At 36.1% G+C, this 17627-nt stretch overlaps 1 protein-coding gene across 1 annotated transcript; it reads right to left on the reverse strand.

The window, feature by feature from the left end:
- Positions 1–1698: 1698 nt before the first annotated feature.
- ANGPTL5 (angiopoietin like 5) lies at positions 1699–16891 on the reverse strand. The gene is made up of 8 exons (XM_010197901.2): positions 16793–16891; positions 14934–15081; positions 13840–13943; positions 13180–13273; positions 12541–12641; positions 6220–6340; positions 5028–5213; positions 1699–3827 (listed from the first exon to the last, which is right to left on the reverse strand). Exons 1-8 carry the CDS (start codon positions 16889–16891, stop codon positions 3508–3510), a joined length of 1173 nt encoding a protein of 390 aa, XP_010196203.2. The 3' UTR covers positions 1699–3507.
- Between the last annotated feature and the right edge of the window lie 736 nt (positions 16892–17627).

Raw genomic sequence — 17627 nt, forward strand, 5'->3', positions numbered from 1 at the left:
CTAACAGAGATTAGAGTGAGGCTGCATTTAGTGTTTTATTTTTAATGTATCAGATGGGGAGGAGGGAAAAGCAGATATTTCTTCAGTCTCAGAAACTTGTCATATAGCTTTGTGCTCCATATCGCATTGTATGTCAGCACTGGAGCTGTGCTTTAACCCACTAGCGGCAAGCCTCAGAACTCCTTGGTATCATCATGCTTTTCAGGTCACAGCATCTGCACGTCGATGATTACACTGCCAACATTTGCAGAATATTCAACACAGCCAATTTCAAGTAAGAATTCTTGATGTGGTAGTTTAAATAATTGCATGTTAATTGCATTAGTGATCCTTAAATAACTGGGAAAGTGTTGCATGCACCCAACTAAAATTGAGGGTCTAGATGTGAATCGGTTTCCTGCTTGCAGCTCGGAGTACTGTGCAATGCACATGAACAGGGTGTGTATTTTGCAGTGAAGTATCCACACAATGTACTGTTATTTTTTTCATAAATATGTCCCCTAACAGAGATCTTTAATAAAACCAAAATATTTTTTTCATGTTAGTGAAACATGACTGATTATAAAGTTTGAAGTACATGTCAGGATTTACAGTAAAAAATAAAAGAAGTAATCGAAGTAGCTTACAGGATCTTTTACTGCCTAAATAAGGATTTTCCAAGCAGAAAGCAAAATGCCTTTGGTTGTACTCTTTTTTATGTCTAATATACTAAACCCTGCACTGCCACATCATGAGTACTCAGGCTGTAGAAACAGTGTTATCATTTACTTGCATTACTGTAGCATCATAAACTGGGTCAAATTATTTGAGTTCACCAAGCTGAGATTCACAAATTGAAAACATACTGTTGGAAAAAGAGAACAAAAGAAAGAAATGCAGTTTCATAACATCAGAGATTACATGCCCTTTAAAGACAACTTCTCATAGTCTGGAGTATCATTCCTGGAATAGATATTAAGCGTAGTTTAACCAAGCTACTTTTTATTTGGAACACTCAGACAGTTTCTCTTAATAGGCTACACTCTACATGTTCCTTTTTATTTAGTTGAAATGAGTGGGCAATAATGGATTACTGGTCCTAAATAGATGGCCACAAAACTGTTATATATGGTGGCTGGGAACCATCAGCTGTAAATATAGAACATAGACCCTGGAATCAGTTTCATGTCCTTGTAAATTATCTGTGTTTACCTAAAGTTATTTGTTTACACAGACATTTTATTCTTAAAGAGGAAATGGAACGAACCTTTGAAGACAGTAGCCATATATCACGTGGAAAACATTCTATTGTCATTGATGTATTTCAGACTTGCACCAGGCAAGCTGCCAACTAATCTCTAGCACTCTGCTTTTCTAAGCATACACCAAATTTGAAAACTGAAACACACTATATCAATACTCACATTTCAGAACAGTCAAACAATGATAAAACTATGAGATTCCCATGCTCAAAAACTTTTCTTAGAAACCTAATTCAGATCTTCTTGGCTGCTGAGCTCCATGAAAGGAAATAAAATTGTTAAGTGATATTAATTACTATCCAATTACTTGTTTTAGTGCCACAGAAGAACTGACTATGACCACAACTAGGAGATAATATGGCAAATACGAAGGAGAAATACATAACAATATCTTTTTTTGTACATGGTTTCTAATCTTAAAAAGGAATAAAAGCATTGTCCTTTTTTTTTTTCCTTAAGAACACTATATTTAAAAATCATACCTGAAAGACTGGAAAGAGTTAAAAGCTGACTAGTATTTGCAATTTAGATTTCATTCTGTTTGCAGTTTACACTGCAGATCCAGCTCTCACAACACAACAGACACAAACCACGCCTGAGGCAAAATGAATTCATATTATCTATGAGGAACTCTAATCCACAGAAAACACTGTGTCTACCTGTGACCCTGCTAGTAAAGCAGTACTTCGTGGTATCAAAGTATGTAATGAGTTCAACACAGTCTCTGCTAAGTCTTGGAAATGCTTTTATCTTGTGAATATTTTTATCTTCCAAAGAAGAGCAAATATTCAAATGTCCCTCCCTCAAATATTGAGCTCAGCACCAGATTCCCTACTTAGACTCCTCCTTTCTGCACACAGGCTTGAACCTGGTTGTTAGAGCTGAGGGCCCACTATCAAAATCTGAGGCTTTCATCAAAGCCATTAATTGGCAAATGGGCTCAAGTTGTGCCAGGGCAGGTTCAGATTGGACATTAGGAAGAACTTTTTCACCAAGACGGTTATTAAGCATTGGAATGGGCTGCCCAGAGAGGTGACAGAGTTACCATCCCTGGAGATATTCAAAAGATGTGTAGACGAGGTGCTGAGGGATATGCTTTAGTTTAGTGATGCGCTTGGTAATGTGAGGTTAGTGCTTAGACTTCATGATTTTAAAGGTCTTTTCCAACTATAATGATCCTATGACTCTAATTTACTTGAAATTTAGTCACTGACATTCTCCAGCAGGATTGTTGTAATGCAGTCTGGGGACTGTTTCTCACAGAAGAGCTCTAACGCAGTGATAACATCCAGGCTTGCAGACAGAATTAACACTCTTTAAACAATCACATTCTCCTCTAATGCTTATTAACCTTAGTGCAGAAGCTCTTGTATTTTAGTGTCTACTTTTGTAGATCTGCTGGATCTATACTGCTGTTAGAAGGGACACAATTCAATTTAAAATATACAATTAGGACTCAAATTGGTTTTGTTCATTACCACGATTGTTCATAAAGTGAATACCAATAAGAATGAAGAACATCAGGCCCATATATCCAAAAATTTAAACTCCAAAGTTTATATATAATGTCATACATTTTCCTTGAAAAAGGGTTCATTTATAGCAAATGGTGAAACAGATGAAAATCTGATTATGAAACCAGTTGACTGTGAAAATGAAATACAAAGCAGTTCTTGCATATCAGTAGCTACCATACTTGGATAAAAATCAGGCCCTGAGAGGATACAGAACCTGATATGTGGGTTGAAATAAATCAGCGTTATCTTGCCTGAGAAGGGAATATAGAAAGAGCAGCTGATTTGGGAAAATTAATCTAAGGTGAAGAAAAGGCATTTTTCCAAAATATGATGGAAATGGCAAGTATATCACTTTTTAAAAGCAAATTTGCTGAAATTTCTTGGCAATTCAGATATGCAGAGCATAGGAAAAACACATTCAAAAATCAGCATTACAATTCTTTTCATAATTTTTCCACTGGCTCTAAGATTGCATCAGAAGTAGTTGAAAAAAAGCTGACAAACACTAAGCTTCATCCGTTTTCTGAAAACCCTGTCCTTCTTACTCAAGGACCTTCTTAGGACCTTCTTACTCAAGCGGGAACACTACAGATGCTCACATTTCATAATAAAAATGAGTAACTGCAGTATGGAAATATCTAATAAAGTTTTAAGACTCAGCTGTTCAAGTGAAAAGGAAAGGTATTTATGATGCAGTTATATATTATCCCACATAGCTGCAAGTAGAGATATATTTCTGTTTTCATAGGTTAATGGAAATATGGATTATAAGCTCTCCGGATTTTCATTGAAACTGATTTAATTTGGACTGGTTTATTGTTCATTGTCCATGTGTCCCAATGAATCCCAGTTGCAAGAAATCTACCTGTGTAGCGATGAACACCATTAAGATTTGCAAGGCCACACTGGTTGAACCACCATCCAGTGTTATCACTGAAGTTACTGCAGCTCTTTACAGGCTGTTCTTTAATAGTGCATGTTGGCCTGCATCCATCATTATCAACATCAAATGTGCTGAAAGGCATTGAATTCTGATTGTCTTCTTTCCTGTAGCCTCTAAATGCATCACCTAAGTACCATAGATAAAACATAAGGATAAAAGAGTTACTTATGGAGAAACATAGTATTTCTGACTCATTGCATACTTTGCAAACTATTCCTCTGAATTTATAGAGAAATGGATTTCTTCAAGAGCAGTTCAAGAGCACCAAATAATAAGCTGGCAATGTGTTTAAGTCATAGGAAAGAAAAAGTATAAAAGAGTGAGAAGTATGGAAGAAGTTGAAATTCGATGAAACATCTTAACATTGTTGTTTCTTTTAGTGACGCACACCAGCTGTGAAAGTAAAGGCTTCTCTCCTCAAAGACAGTGGAAGAAAAGGAAAAAGAAACAGAGTTGTCAACTTCAGATTTTCCAGTGATGTGCCCAAAGCCTCAGATGAATCATGAGATAAAGTTGAATTGTTAAAACAGAAAGGTCAGTGATCACTAGTTCTGTTGTCTTACTAAGGAAATCATGTTTCTTACACCAATACATTTGGAGAATAACTATTTCATCGGTAATAAGGTTCCTGCATATCAGTAAACATGAAAAAAAATAGAAAAAATCAATAAGACATGGTGCAGTAACTAACACAAATCTTTGCACACTTGGTATGGCTATAATATTAAGGGAAGCTTGAAACTGTAAATTAAATTGTGTCTATATATCAGCAAATAACTGTCACACACTGTTGAGCTAATTTGTTCCACTCCGTTTCTTTCTCTGTCCTTTGTACACCACTGTCTGGGCGGTTCTGAACTGACCAAAGCAACAACATGAAGAAGATTTCCACTAACATCAGCAAATTTGGGATGAGATAATAAACATCTAAACAATTGGATCATTAGACAGGCATACACAAACATGCATAAAATCCCTTATCAGTGATATAAATATTCCCTGGATTGAATCCATGAAAGTTCCTTTATTTTCTTTATTAATGATCTTTATTAAAGGAGTGTTTATTCAGTTATTTCACTAAAGATCTTGAAGCAATAGAATAAAATGATTTTTTTACTATGCAAAGATAGCCATTGGCATAACCAATCTCTACGTCATTAACCATTTATATCCACTAGTGTTCAGCATGGACCAAACAGAGAAACACAGATTAGAAAGAAACATTTTTAAAGTTATCTTACTTAATTATTGCTCTTTTGAATGCATTTTTTCACATCAAGAAGGGGAGCAGTTATCTGTAAATACTTCAAAGAAGTAGATTCTTACCAGCATTTCCTGAATAACGCCCCAAATGAATCTTAAAAGAACATGCTTCATCCTCTATCCAAAATCCATCATATGATGCATAGGCATGCTTGTCATTTTCTGATTCCAAATCCACATAAAGACTGAAACTAGTGGCTTTTTGATTCACTATGTGAAAAATCTTCCTCAGTCCAAGCCAAAATTCCCCTAAACCAGAAATAAAATACAGTTAGTAACTTCTAGAAATGGACAGTGTAAGAAAAAATAGATTCTTCTAGTTTTTATGCTTTCTTTCCTGAACTAAGTGCAACAGAAGTTGTATGACAGGCTTATATTCATTTGAACGAATTCCCATATGCTCATCATCTTTTTTCTTTCTGACATTTTTAGAAAATGCCCATATGGTAACTTCCAGGTGTTCATCTTAAGAGGACCTTAGAAGGTCATCTTATACCTTAGAAGACCACAAAAACTGGTTGTGCTAAAGATCCACTTGATTAAACAGAATTCAGTAGCATTCTTAAGGGCAATAGTGAGAAATGACAAATGGTGGCATTCTGTGAAATGCAACAAAACTCAAACTCTATTCACAAGTTTTGCTGCCTCTGTAAATTACACTTTTTCCCATGAAAGATTGCCCATATAGCTGCAATTTTTTATATTGTTGAAAAATTGTGTGCTTCCATTGCAATTGTAGATAACCTCCTGAAAAAGCAACTGGCTTTAGGCTTGCTGGATGAAAGGTGCCAGTAAAAAAGCAATGGCACAGTTGTGTGTTGGTGTTAACTACTGAAATATTTCTGTTCTGGTTTTAACTTTGTGCATCCTATGGTGAAACATTACTAATTTTTCTCTGCAATAAGGAAATATTTTGCAAATGTGATTAAAACCAACTAAGGATTTTCCTTTTTTTTAATCTGAAAAACAAAGAGGAAATACTATTTATACATTATTTTGGGAAGAAAATATCAAAACATTTTAAACACCTCTTGTGAAACTGAGGATGAGTGATGGCTAAAGACTCTAGTAAGGTGACCGCCATTATTGAGATGATCACACAATAAGTTTTATGGAAAAAAATCCTAAATGTAAATAAGACTTTTAAGAAACAAGAACTTTACTCTCTACAGTACTTAAAAATCACCAAAAAAAAATAGTCTCATGTAGCAGAAACATTAGGTCTAAAGCATTTTAGAATATTTTAATTTAATACCAGAAAGATCCCCAAATCCATCCAGATATTCAGACCATGTTCTCTGAAATGGAATGATTCCATCAGTTCTTTTCTGAACCACAGTCCATCCACCTCCTTGAAAATCCATGTCACACAAAACCTAAAATAAGTATAGATATAAGTACTCTTGAAGCAGCTGTTATGAAGAAAACATTCTAAGTAGATAAAGGTGGACTATTCAGAGCTTTTCCAAGCAACATACCTTTCAAATATCATAACAAAAAGGTCAAAGATTCTGATTCCCCAGAAGTCTGTGCTGCCCTTCAGTGAGATCTCAACTGGCTTGAGAGTGGGCAGAGAGGAACCTCATGAGGTTCAACAAGGGCAAGTGCAGCATCCTGGAGCTGGAGAGCAGCTCTGCAGAAAGAGACCTGGGAGTCCTGGTTGATTATAAACTAAACATGAGCCAGCAATGTGCCCTCATGACCAAGGCGGCCATTGGTATCCTGGGATGCATCAAGAAGAGTGTAGCCAGCAGGTCAAGGGAGGTTCTTCTCCCCCTCTACTCTGCCCTGGTGAGACCTCATCTGGAGTCTTTTGTCCAGTTCTGGGCTCCTCAGCTCAAGAGGTACAGGGAACTTCTAGAGAGAGCCCAGCACAGGGTCACCAAGATGATGAGGGGACTGGAGCAACTTACTTGTGAAAAAAGACTGTGAGATCTGGGACTGTTCAGCCTGGAGGAGACTTGAGGGGGAACCTCATTAATACTTAAAAGTATTTGAAAGGTGTATGTCAAGAGATTGGGGCAGCACTTTTTCTATAGTGTCCAGTGATAGGACTAGAAATAATGAACAAAAGCTGGAACACAAAAAGTTCCACTTAAACATAAGGAAAAACTTCTTTACTGAGGGGGAGGGAGCTCCGGCACAGGCTGCCCAAGGAGGGCTGTGGAATCTCCTCTGGAGGTTTTCAAATCCTGCCTGGATGTGTTCCTGAGTGATCCGATCTAGGTGAACCTGCTTTAGCAGGGAGGTTAGACTAGATGATCACTAGAGGTTCCTTCCAACCCCTACCATTCTGTGATTCAGTGAAAATGAAAAATGAAGCTGCAGTGTTTTCTTGTGTTCTTGTTGGATTGCTTGATTTGGATATTTCCTGAAACAGTAGAAACTGTTGTGTGCAAATGTCTGCTCATAACATAAAATAAATAAGCTTTGATAAATGTTACTGTGAATCAGTAATAGCATGAGGTGGAGGCAACATGCAATATCATGTATTAATAATGCAAATGTTACAGGCACTAACAATGAATATATCTTTAATTCAGCAAAGCAACTTATATGTTCTCCCTCACCATCGTACCTTCTTCCTCAGAAATAATGTGTTTTGATGCCTGGGAAATGCAAAGCCCTTAAGAAAGGTGAGGAAATGGAAAAAGTATAGCAATAACCAAGTATGTAATAATTTATGATGGAGCAGCAAAAAACTTTACATAAGAAGAGGTCTCACTCCAGGGAAGTCCCTATGTGAACATTTAACTGCAACTGAGCAGTCCCACTGAATACATGAGATTAACTCAAATTTATGAGCCTTCGCTAGAATTTCTGCCCAATAGCAATTCAAATGGCAGTGGTCCAGCTGCCCTCTGCTCTGCTATGGAACATCACATTATGTGCCACATTTTCTCCTCAGCCCATTTAACTTTAGACACATAAATGAGTTCCCCAAGTCAGGAATCTTCTTGTCCGTGTCTCCCGATATTCCCCCTTATGCAGAGAAAGGTACATTTGTAGCATGGCTCTGGGAAACCAAGATCTAAATCACCCTCTGCAGATGTTGGTCACCTTCACTGCCTACAGCAAGGGCTCCTAGACCCTTGGCTGCTCTCAAGGGACTTCAGTTCAGTGTCTAAAGCTAAGTGGAATGTTTCCAGGTCACTAGGTATTTTTCAGATGTGTGCCCAGTGCCAGAGCTTGACAGTTCTAACAAGGTTTAGAAAGTCTGGGCATCCTAATGTACAAAGGTGCATAGTCACTGCACCACCTAAGCTGTTCTAAGGGAAATTATGCTTATAAAAAAAAGGGCTCAGTTGTAAGTGTCTCCCAATGTGACTCATTAACCTGGAATTAACCAGAATTATCCTGGAATATGCTCGTATCTATGGAGTTATTAAGCTACTTGTTCAGAAAATAATATTGGCTTTCAGTAAATCATAACAGTAAGCAGATGTGCAAGTGATGGAGTAAAGCAGGAATTTTTTCTTCATGTTAGAGGGAATGTACACAATGAAACATTTCAAAACAGAGAGGTTTATAATCTCAGCCAGTTGCTAAAAGTAAAGTCTAGGTGGAAGTCAGTTTAGCCCTCAAAAAGACTGTGGCCTTCTGAGCTCATGTTGCACCCTCAACTCCTGTACCAGCCAGATATTTTTTATGAGACCAAAGACTTGTTCTTTGGCAGGAACACATCAACACTGTATTCAAAACCTCTGTGACTTTACAACATCTCCATGAATCACAAGAAAGCAACAGGACAGAGCTGTAATGTGATCTAATACGACCTGGGCATCTTGGATCTTCAAGGAAATCAATGCCATTGGATCTTCAAGGAAACCAATGCCATTGGATGTTTTGAGCAATCCTTGCAACACAAATGCTGAATAAATCCCAGCAAAGGTCATGTGCATGAAAGAAAATTATGGGCTACAGTCCCTGGAGAATCACATGCTTATTTCAGTCACTTAAGGAGGGTGGAATTAGAATAAAAAGAGATACATAGGATTCCAAAAGGAATATTTAGAAGCAAATACCTAAAACTCATTAAAAATAATCCCATTGCCTCATCTGCTGTCTTGAGGAGATGATTGCATACTTGGCTGCTCCTCTCACTATGAGTCAGAAATACAAAGAGGAGCCCACAACATCAATATTCAGTCCAATATAAATCAGTGGGAATGGTGATAATTCTCAGAATGAGATTTTGTTCTACATAAAAGGTCATCAGCCAATTAGATATGGCTCCAAAATACACACCAGATAACTGAAAATAAGAGATAAATACATAAAAAGCAGTAATTGCCAGGTTGTTTCTTATTTCCTTATATGCTGGAAATGATGCAGTTTGCTTTCTTAAAGCCTCATAATAGTTAATCCTCTTTATAGCTTGTTCTATATCTCACATAATGCAAGGTATGAGGGGTATGACTGCCGCGTACAATTTAAATCAAATAAGTAGAAGGATCCTTCTACTATTTCTTCCTTTTCTGTCTTTAGTGTGCATAAGAAGTGCATCTCAAAAGACTGTTTAGTCTATTTGACCCATCTTAGAAATTTAAATGATCTAAATTTACTTATTGAAAAACATATCAAAGTTATCATGATTTAGTTTTCCAGAGGTGAAATGCGTTTTAATTGCTTCATGTTTGAATGCTCAGACAAAAGCCCATTTGGAACTAATTTCGCAGATGATGAGAACCTGCCACTACCCCTGAAACTGGATATTCTTAAAGATCCTGGAATTCAGGTTTCTATTAGGCCAAATTAAGCAACAAAATCTATACTCACTTTTGAAAACATGAGGTTTCAAACATTATGTGAGAACAGGATCAAGTTGTCTAAATAGCCTTCTTCATTTATCTGGTATCTTTACGCAAATGTTTCTAAAGACATTTTAGTTTAACTTCAGTAACATTTAAAGGGCAGCTTATTGCTGAAAAGGTCATCACTGAATCATTGTTTCATGCTGGCTTTGTTTTCTGGTTTTTAATTTCTTACCAAGGTTTTTTGCCTCTGTATTTTTCTTATTCTCCTAGCCTGCAGAACTTCCAGAACTCTCGTCTTCTTAAAATGCATTACAACTTCTTGTTGATGTTTTAATGTCTTGGTATTTTTGTTCATCTATCATTTCTTTTATACCTTTTTTATGCTTCAACACATGGAAGAATTTGCATTAAAGAGTTTTCCTCAAAATAACATTCTTTATGGAACAAACATATTTTAGATATTTTTCTCTGAGAACTTCCTGGCACTCTTTGTAACATCTACCAGACAAGAAATGAGACACTTATTTCATGAATGCAGACATTTCTTCTCATTATTTATTGTTGCCTTGTGCTTTTAATCAAATTATTATGATTTGTCTTTTTTACTCTTGTTCTCCTTAAGGAACCTTTCCACTCATATAAATGGTTCTTAGATTCTGGCAGTAACTTTAAATGTGCGACAGTGTCAAAAGCACTTTTGAAGTGTGATTTTTTTATTATTTCAGATTTATTTGCCAAAAGCTGTAGGTGAAGTTAGAAATCACTCTTCTCACATAGATTAGTCATACTAATCTATGTAATCTGCATCAGTAATTTGGGTGAAGTATGAATGTGTCCGCAATAGAATCCCTCTCATTCCAGAAGAAGTTCTGAAACAGCTGCATTTTCTGCTATGGTTCATCCTGGGGTGAGACAGACAGCATTTTTTTCATCCTATAAATTATGGTTGTCCTGTGGACATTTCTACCTGTCTTTGCCTTTCTTTTACCTGGAAGGAACTTGAGGGTGAGTTATAGACCTTTTCCCTGAGCTTCCTGCACTGTGTAAAGACAATGACACATTCTTCTACCAGGAGTCTGCAAAATCAAGTTCATTTCTTCTTCTAAGATCCCAGCATTTCTGAAGCCTTTTCATAATCAGTTTGAGCTCTTTTTGGTTTTGCAGCATTTGTAGGGATCCAGTTGGCTTGAGATAAAGGGATTCATTCTTCCTTTGTTATATATGAAGGACGACTATAAAGTTTGACATTAAATTTTGTTGTTTATTAGCTGGCTTAAACTCCACATTTTTTCTCCAAAAACTAATGACCCCAGCATGGATTGCAAAATTAAATGTTTGAAAGTGCCATATCTGTTTTTCCACTACACATAAAGACTTCTCTAAGCAGAACAGCATGAAATGGAAATAAACAGATAAAACAGAGCATTTCTTGTGTTTGCATGGATCTGAATGTCCTGAGCCTGCAGAAATTAACTCAAAATTCTCTTCTCCTAGGTAAACACTGTAACTCCAAGCAATTACAGAAAATGCAAGTGGTGACAGGAAGCATGACTGCTGTTGTTTATGCTGAAATTCATCCTTTTTTCTTTGTTTTAAGAATGCATATTCTTCAAATGGGACATGAAAACTGAAAGTTTAGTCCCTTTCTGCCTTAAGACTGAGTTATGATGATGCTCAGACAAGAGCTAAACACCTACTCCTCAAACTAATGTACATCTACACTTATATTTAGATGCCTGTACAATATAGTGGGCCAAGCTATAGGTACCACTGAAGTTACTTCTCAAGAGAAGGCAACACTATAAATAAAGTCATCCAGGAGAATAATTCAAAAAGTCAAAGGTCTCATTTTAGAAGCCATATGGATCAGTCATTTGGCTTTTTCACCAGAAGGCTGTGCTGCCACTCAGCAAAATCTCAACCAGCTTGAGAGTTGGGCAGAGAGGAACCTCATGAGGTTCAACAAGGACAAGTGCAGAGTCCTGCACTTGGGGAGGAACAACCCCATGCTGGCTCCCCGGCTCAAGAGGGACAGGGAACTTCTAGAGAGTCCATCACAGGGCCACCAAGATGACCAGGGGGCTGGAGCATCTTTCTTATGAAGAAAAGCTGCAAGATCTGGGACTTTTTGGCCTGGAGAAGAGGGGATTGAGTGGAGACCTCATTAATAATTACACGTATTTAAAAGGTGTATTTCAAGGGGATAGGGCAACACTTTTTTCTGCAGTGTCCAGTGATAGGACTAGGTAATGGACAAAAGCTGGAACACAATAAGTTCCACTTAAAGAAAATGTTCTTTACTGCAAGGATGAGGGAGCCCTGACACACGCTGCCCAGGGAAGTTGTGGTCTCCTCCTCTGGAGGTTTACAAAACCTGCCTGGACATGTTCCATTGTGACCAGATCTAGGCAGACCTGCTCGAGCAGGGTGTTGTACTAGATTGTCTTTAGAGGTCCCTTCCAATCCCTACCATTCTGAGATTCTGTGATTCCTCAGTTTCCCATCTCTAAAACAGATAAGGTCAGCTCTTTTTAATGCCCAAAAGGGGTATTAGAAAATATCTTGGGTTTTCCTTTTTGACACATTTTTCATTGGAAGTGAAAATTGATGATGGAATCTTATGACAGAGATTAAATTTCACTGTAGAAAATGAGAAACTCAGCAAAATCATACTAATGGCAGACACATGGATGATTTAATACATTTCTTACTCATCTGTTGAGAAATTCTCAAGGAAAACACCTTAAGTCTACTAAATCTATTTTCTACATGCATATTCTCAAGCAAATTGTGATCAACCTGAGAGATAAATTTATTACCTCAAAAGGATAATTTGATCCTTCTGGATGAATAATGTACAGACCAGTCGGAGTTTTTGAAACTGAACCAATGGTATCTTTAATATCAGTGCAATCCAAGCCTAGAGAAGAAAGCATTTGATATAGTTCATTTTCCTGCAGATATTTGTATTTATACTTGTAAAAGCCTTTACATCATTATGTAGATATAAAAAACCCTTTGTCTTTAACAGTTAAGCCACATATGTGTTAAACATACTCAAATCAGTGGTTTCTATGGCCAGCAGGCTGCTTAGAGGTGATGTTTCCTTTAGTCAGGATGGAGACTAACTGTTCAGCATATAAGTGACTTCCATCCCATTTGAAGAAGGATTTTTTAAAAGTAGAGCACACTTTATTTCATTGGAAAGTGCCATTTAGCAACATCAGATTGTTTATGAACTCATGATTATACTTGGTATTTTGCACAAAAATCAACAAGATGCTAAGCAGGATGCCCAGACTTACCAATTGCAAATGATTTAAAGCAGTCTTTATGACAACATTCTTGAACAGTTCATAATTTTTCCAGATTTTGTATGTTACTAACTCAGAATAAATGCTGAAAATGTTATAATTGCTTTAAGGGAAGACATCCAGACTAAATGCAAAAATACTTACCATGAGATTGAACTGCTTTGTAAGGAAGTGTATCCAAATGCTTTCTCAAAACCTCTGCATTCAAAAGCACAAGTTTGTTCATGAGTTCATTTACCTGCAATTTCAAACAAAAGATATTTAATTAGATTTCAATAAGGAATTCTACATTCTAAATTGGGTTTTTTCCTACTAGTAAATATAATCTGAAGTTCATTTTTATGATATACTAGTGATTTGTACCTTCATTAAGTGAATTATTCTGATTTTTTTTTACTTTTTTCATCCAAAATCACTTTTAGGCACAATTCCCATTAATTCCCAAAAGTCCTTCAGTCTGAGTAAGGCTTTTTATCTGTACTGAGTGATGCACAATGTTTGGAAATTACTGTCAGAGTTAACAATAATACAACACTTCATCTGCACAAATATGACAGGACTAAAGATAGCAACCTGTGTGGAGGAAGAATCCTATACTTACCCTACTGCCACATATGCCACTAAGCTGTGGACAAGGTGATGCTTACACTCCTCACAGAAATGGAACTCGCTACCCAAGGTACAGAAGGTGGTGACAGAAACTACAATTCTACTGTTTTAATGGCAATATAAATGCTAAATTTACCTCAGTTAGATAATACCTGTAGTGATAAATAAAAATCTTTATGTTAAAGAACAAAGTACCTGATTAGAAAGGTAATCCAAAGAAGACTGTTGATCATCCATCATGTTTCTTACCATTTTTTTGGTACTTCTTGCATATTCAACAAGAGAGTTCTGCAAATTCCCTTTAAAAGAAATATATTCATGCACTTTGTTATCATAGATTTAGAAACATTCTTGACTAAGTGATGGCACACTTATTTATAATACCTAAGTGAATAATGAAGGTGCTTAACCTTAGGGTACCTAAAAGGAAAACCAAAGTCATAGAGCACAGATTAAAGACAAAGATGCTAAATTCTCAGCCTTGTTGGCTGCAGTGAAGACATCTTAAGAAGTGACAGCTCTTCTTAAGATTTGAAGAACTTCATTTTATCCTAAGGCAGCTTGGATGACCAGTTAATGGCTATCACAGAACTACAAATGCAAATGATGAAAGACAGCTATATAAGGTTTCCTGTCATCCTACATTTACTCATTCACTCTGCTACTCCTGTTTTTTTTTGCCCTGAGGCTAAAAACAAAACCCAAAAGTGAGTCTATCAGGTAATTATTAATACATATTTTTTAAAAAATATAAGAATTTTGGCTTTTTTTTTCTTGAGACTGATTACATCATTTGCTGTGTAGTTTATCACTAGTGTATAGAAAATGTCCTGTATATCTATAAAAGGCAAGCTGAAGTATCTTTCCACTTTAATTAACTAACTAACCAACTAATTAACTCCCACTTAACGCCCCCACTCCTAACTATGATGTTTAAATGAGAGACACACACCTTACTCTTCCTTTCTAATGGAGAGAAGTACTGGCATTCTGAGGGTAACAGGGACCTAGATGGGCTGAGCTGCTGCCTGTATGTATCCATCTTCACCAGTCATGGTGAGTCATGAGTGTGATTATAGTTTAATTTTGTCACACCAGCTGCACCCCAAAATCACAACACCTCAAATCTTCTGAACACTCAGCCTGGACAGCAGGGTCAAAAGCTGTCCCATGTGCTCAAGAAGATTAAACAACAAATTAGCACAGCATAGCGTAGCAGAGCAGAGGATTGCATAGCATGGCATTACGTAGCTTGTACAATGCTGACAGTGTTCCTTATAAATACATACTGCACATGTAATGTTTTTCCCCTCGTAAAATTTTAGCTTGAACATCACAAGGTACAAGGCATTGTTCTTTTTGTTTTGAAATATCTGCAGATTTATTTTTCTCTTCTGCCTTGAGTGCTTCTTCCACAGGTCCAACACTCCTTGTGCCCTGTTGTACCAGACAATGGAGGGGGAAATAAATTGATCATAAAGCACATAGAAAATAGCTTAGTTTGCCAAAATGAACTAGATCACTCCACAGGTCTTCCTTCAAAACATTTTTTAAATTTATTAAGCCATAATTGACAGAGCTAAGACCAAATCCTGCTTAGCAACATTTCACAAGAGAAAGAGTGTCAGAGGTAAAGAATAACCTCTATAAATCTAAAAAATACCACCAACATTTCTGGTAAAACATTCTACTTGTGAGCACTGTGAAGTGGAGACAAGAACTTGCAAATCTGGAATTTAAGTAGTTAACATTTTAGGAATCACAACACCCAACAGACACCTCAAATGGTAACTGAGTTATTTTAACTGAAAAGGAGCAAGATTTTGGATTTACCATATATTAAGAAAATACTTTAACTCTTGAAAGTCCTTGATTTAACTACTTAGACTCTGATCATAGAAATACTTGCACAAGTTATTAATCTATGGACACAAGCAGTCCCAAGCAGATTTGCAGACAAACTCATCATTAAAAAGATATTTTAATTGTTCTTAGAGAATACAGAATAAAGGGACAGAGGCTGACAATTATCTGAAATAGTAACAATAAAAGTAATGGTAAAAGTAGTTACATATATTAATGTTCTTTTAAAATAATATTTTCATACTTAATTTTCTTTTCTTCCATGGTGCATGTGACATAAAAGAAGGAAAGGCCTCTGACTCATCACTTAGAAATGCTAAAAGTAATTCCTGAAATGTGTGTCATTATCAAAACACCAAGAAACATATTTACATTTGAGTTTTTGTTTGTTGATTCCATAATCTCAGCAAAGCATTTAGTATGTTCACATACTGAATTTTCAAATGTAAGCAGGCTACTTAGAAACTTAGATATTTTAATGAAAAAGAAATCTTATTTAGATGTGAATATGTCTTTGACATAATTGCTCTTTCCTGCTTCAGGTTTCTTTTTTTCTGGTATTGGCAAAAACTTTTTTCTTATCCAGGCAAAGCACTCAACAGGTTTTTCCCAATTTCTGCTTTTAAAATGTGAAAGGAAAAAATATATGAAACTGTTATTAAGGAGATTTTACCAAAACAAACAAAAAAAAAGGTTACTGAATTACTAATGAAACTGCTTCTTGTGTCTGGAGATAAATACTAGAAAACTGAAAAAAAAGAATATGTTTCTTTAATTTTGAAGTAAACACAATATAAAGGAAGTAAAATTCTGCAAGAGTTTAAAATAGACTACTTGAAACTACTGTTTGTTCCAGGGTCTATCACAGCTACTCGCCAAAGGTTCAATAAATACCGTCAAGCAAATTTTTTAATCAGCATTCATTTTTAACAAAAGCCAAGATGAAACAGGTAATTAAATCTGACCTCACCACTTCAAGAAAAAACTGTGACTCTGCCAAAACCAATAGTTACTCTGCATTTACAGTCACACAGATGACAGTAAAAAATATGGCCTAAGAACTGAGCTGTCATGAGGAACACTAAGACACAAATGTTCTAATATATTGAATTCCTACTGTTTCAATGATGGTTTTTTCTCTCTCTGAAAATACCTGGTTCTCCTATACTTTTGTATCTATCCTGAACAAAGTAATCTACATTTTAAAACATCTGTCATTTTTCTGAGAAATAATTTGCTTACATTCATTATCTCATCTAAGCAAATAATTGAAATTGAATCTTACCTTAGATGAACAAGGCTTGGCATTACTTATGACAGTCTCTCCTAAACTGAACAAAACAATATTAAGACAAATCAGTGAAGTTACCCTAAAGCAGTTCATCTTTTACTTGAAGAAATGCAAACGGGTTTCAAGTTTCCGTGGAAAGGACTGTACGCTATGAAGTCCTGAGCTAACTACTTGGGAATGCCTAGAGCACAAAGAGCAGCCAGCACATCGCTCCTTTAATGCCTGCATTTAATAAACCACATCTCAAATGGCACAGTAGATTTTGTACACTACTGCTCATATCCTGAGAGCAATTGCTGCTTATCACCTCTACATGACATCTCAAACAAATATATATTTTAAATGTGATGAAACTGTGACAGATATTCTTATATGCTATTTTTGATCAGTGATACATATTTGCTATTAAGTAATCTGGGCTACTTTAGAGAAAAACTAGCATTAATCAATGTTTTCACCTTTTTAGAAAGGATTTTATCATTAAAATGAAAGTGTTTGTATTGGTGTGGTGCCAGGCTACAAGAGCAGGCTGTGGAAGCAATTTCAGAATATATCCTAAAAGCAAATTCAAAATAGAAACCTGAAAAACATTACTTTAAATATAGTTTAAATCCTTTGTATTACATAGAAAATTGTTAACCAGGAAGACAGTAAGTCTCTTGGTCTCACTGGTAGCCCTTCTGTAGGTACACAGATATTGAAAATGAAATATATTCAAATACAATGATTTTTATCCTTGAAGAATGTCAAAATACAAGAGAATGTCCTGAAAAAGAAGAAAATTAAATGTAGTCCACAAAAACTTGGTTAAAGTTCTGAGGCACTTACA

The sequence above is a fragment of the Colius striatus genome, chromosome 1, assembly GCF_028858725.1.
Source record: "Colius striatus isolate bColStr4 chromosome 1, bColStr4.1.hap1, whole genome shotgun sequence".
NCBI classification, from domain to species: Eukaryota; Metazoa; Chordata; class Aves; order Coliiformes; family Coliidae; genus Colius; species Colius striatus.

What these genes read in the sequence shown, in the direction of transcription:
- ANGPTL5 (XM_010197901.2), bottom strand. Translation starts at nt 16,891, where the DNA reads ATGAACTGCTTTAGGGTAACTTCACTGATTTGTCTTAATATTGTTTTG. An exon ending in GATCAAATTATCCTTTTGAG is followed by an intron (nt 6,341 to 12,540) that starts GTAATAAATTTA and finishes TACTTATTTTAG; the next exon opens with GTTTTGTGTGACATGGATTT. An exon ending in TGGATTTGGGGATCTTTCTG is followed by an intron (nt 5,214 to 6,219) that starts GTATTAAATTAA and finishes TTTCTGGTTTAG; the next exon opens with GGGAATTTTGGCTTGGACTG.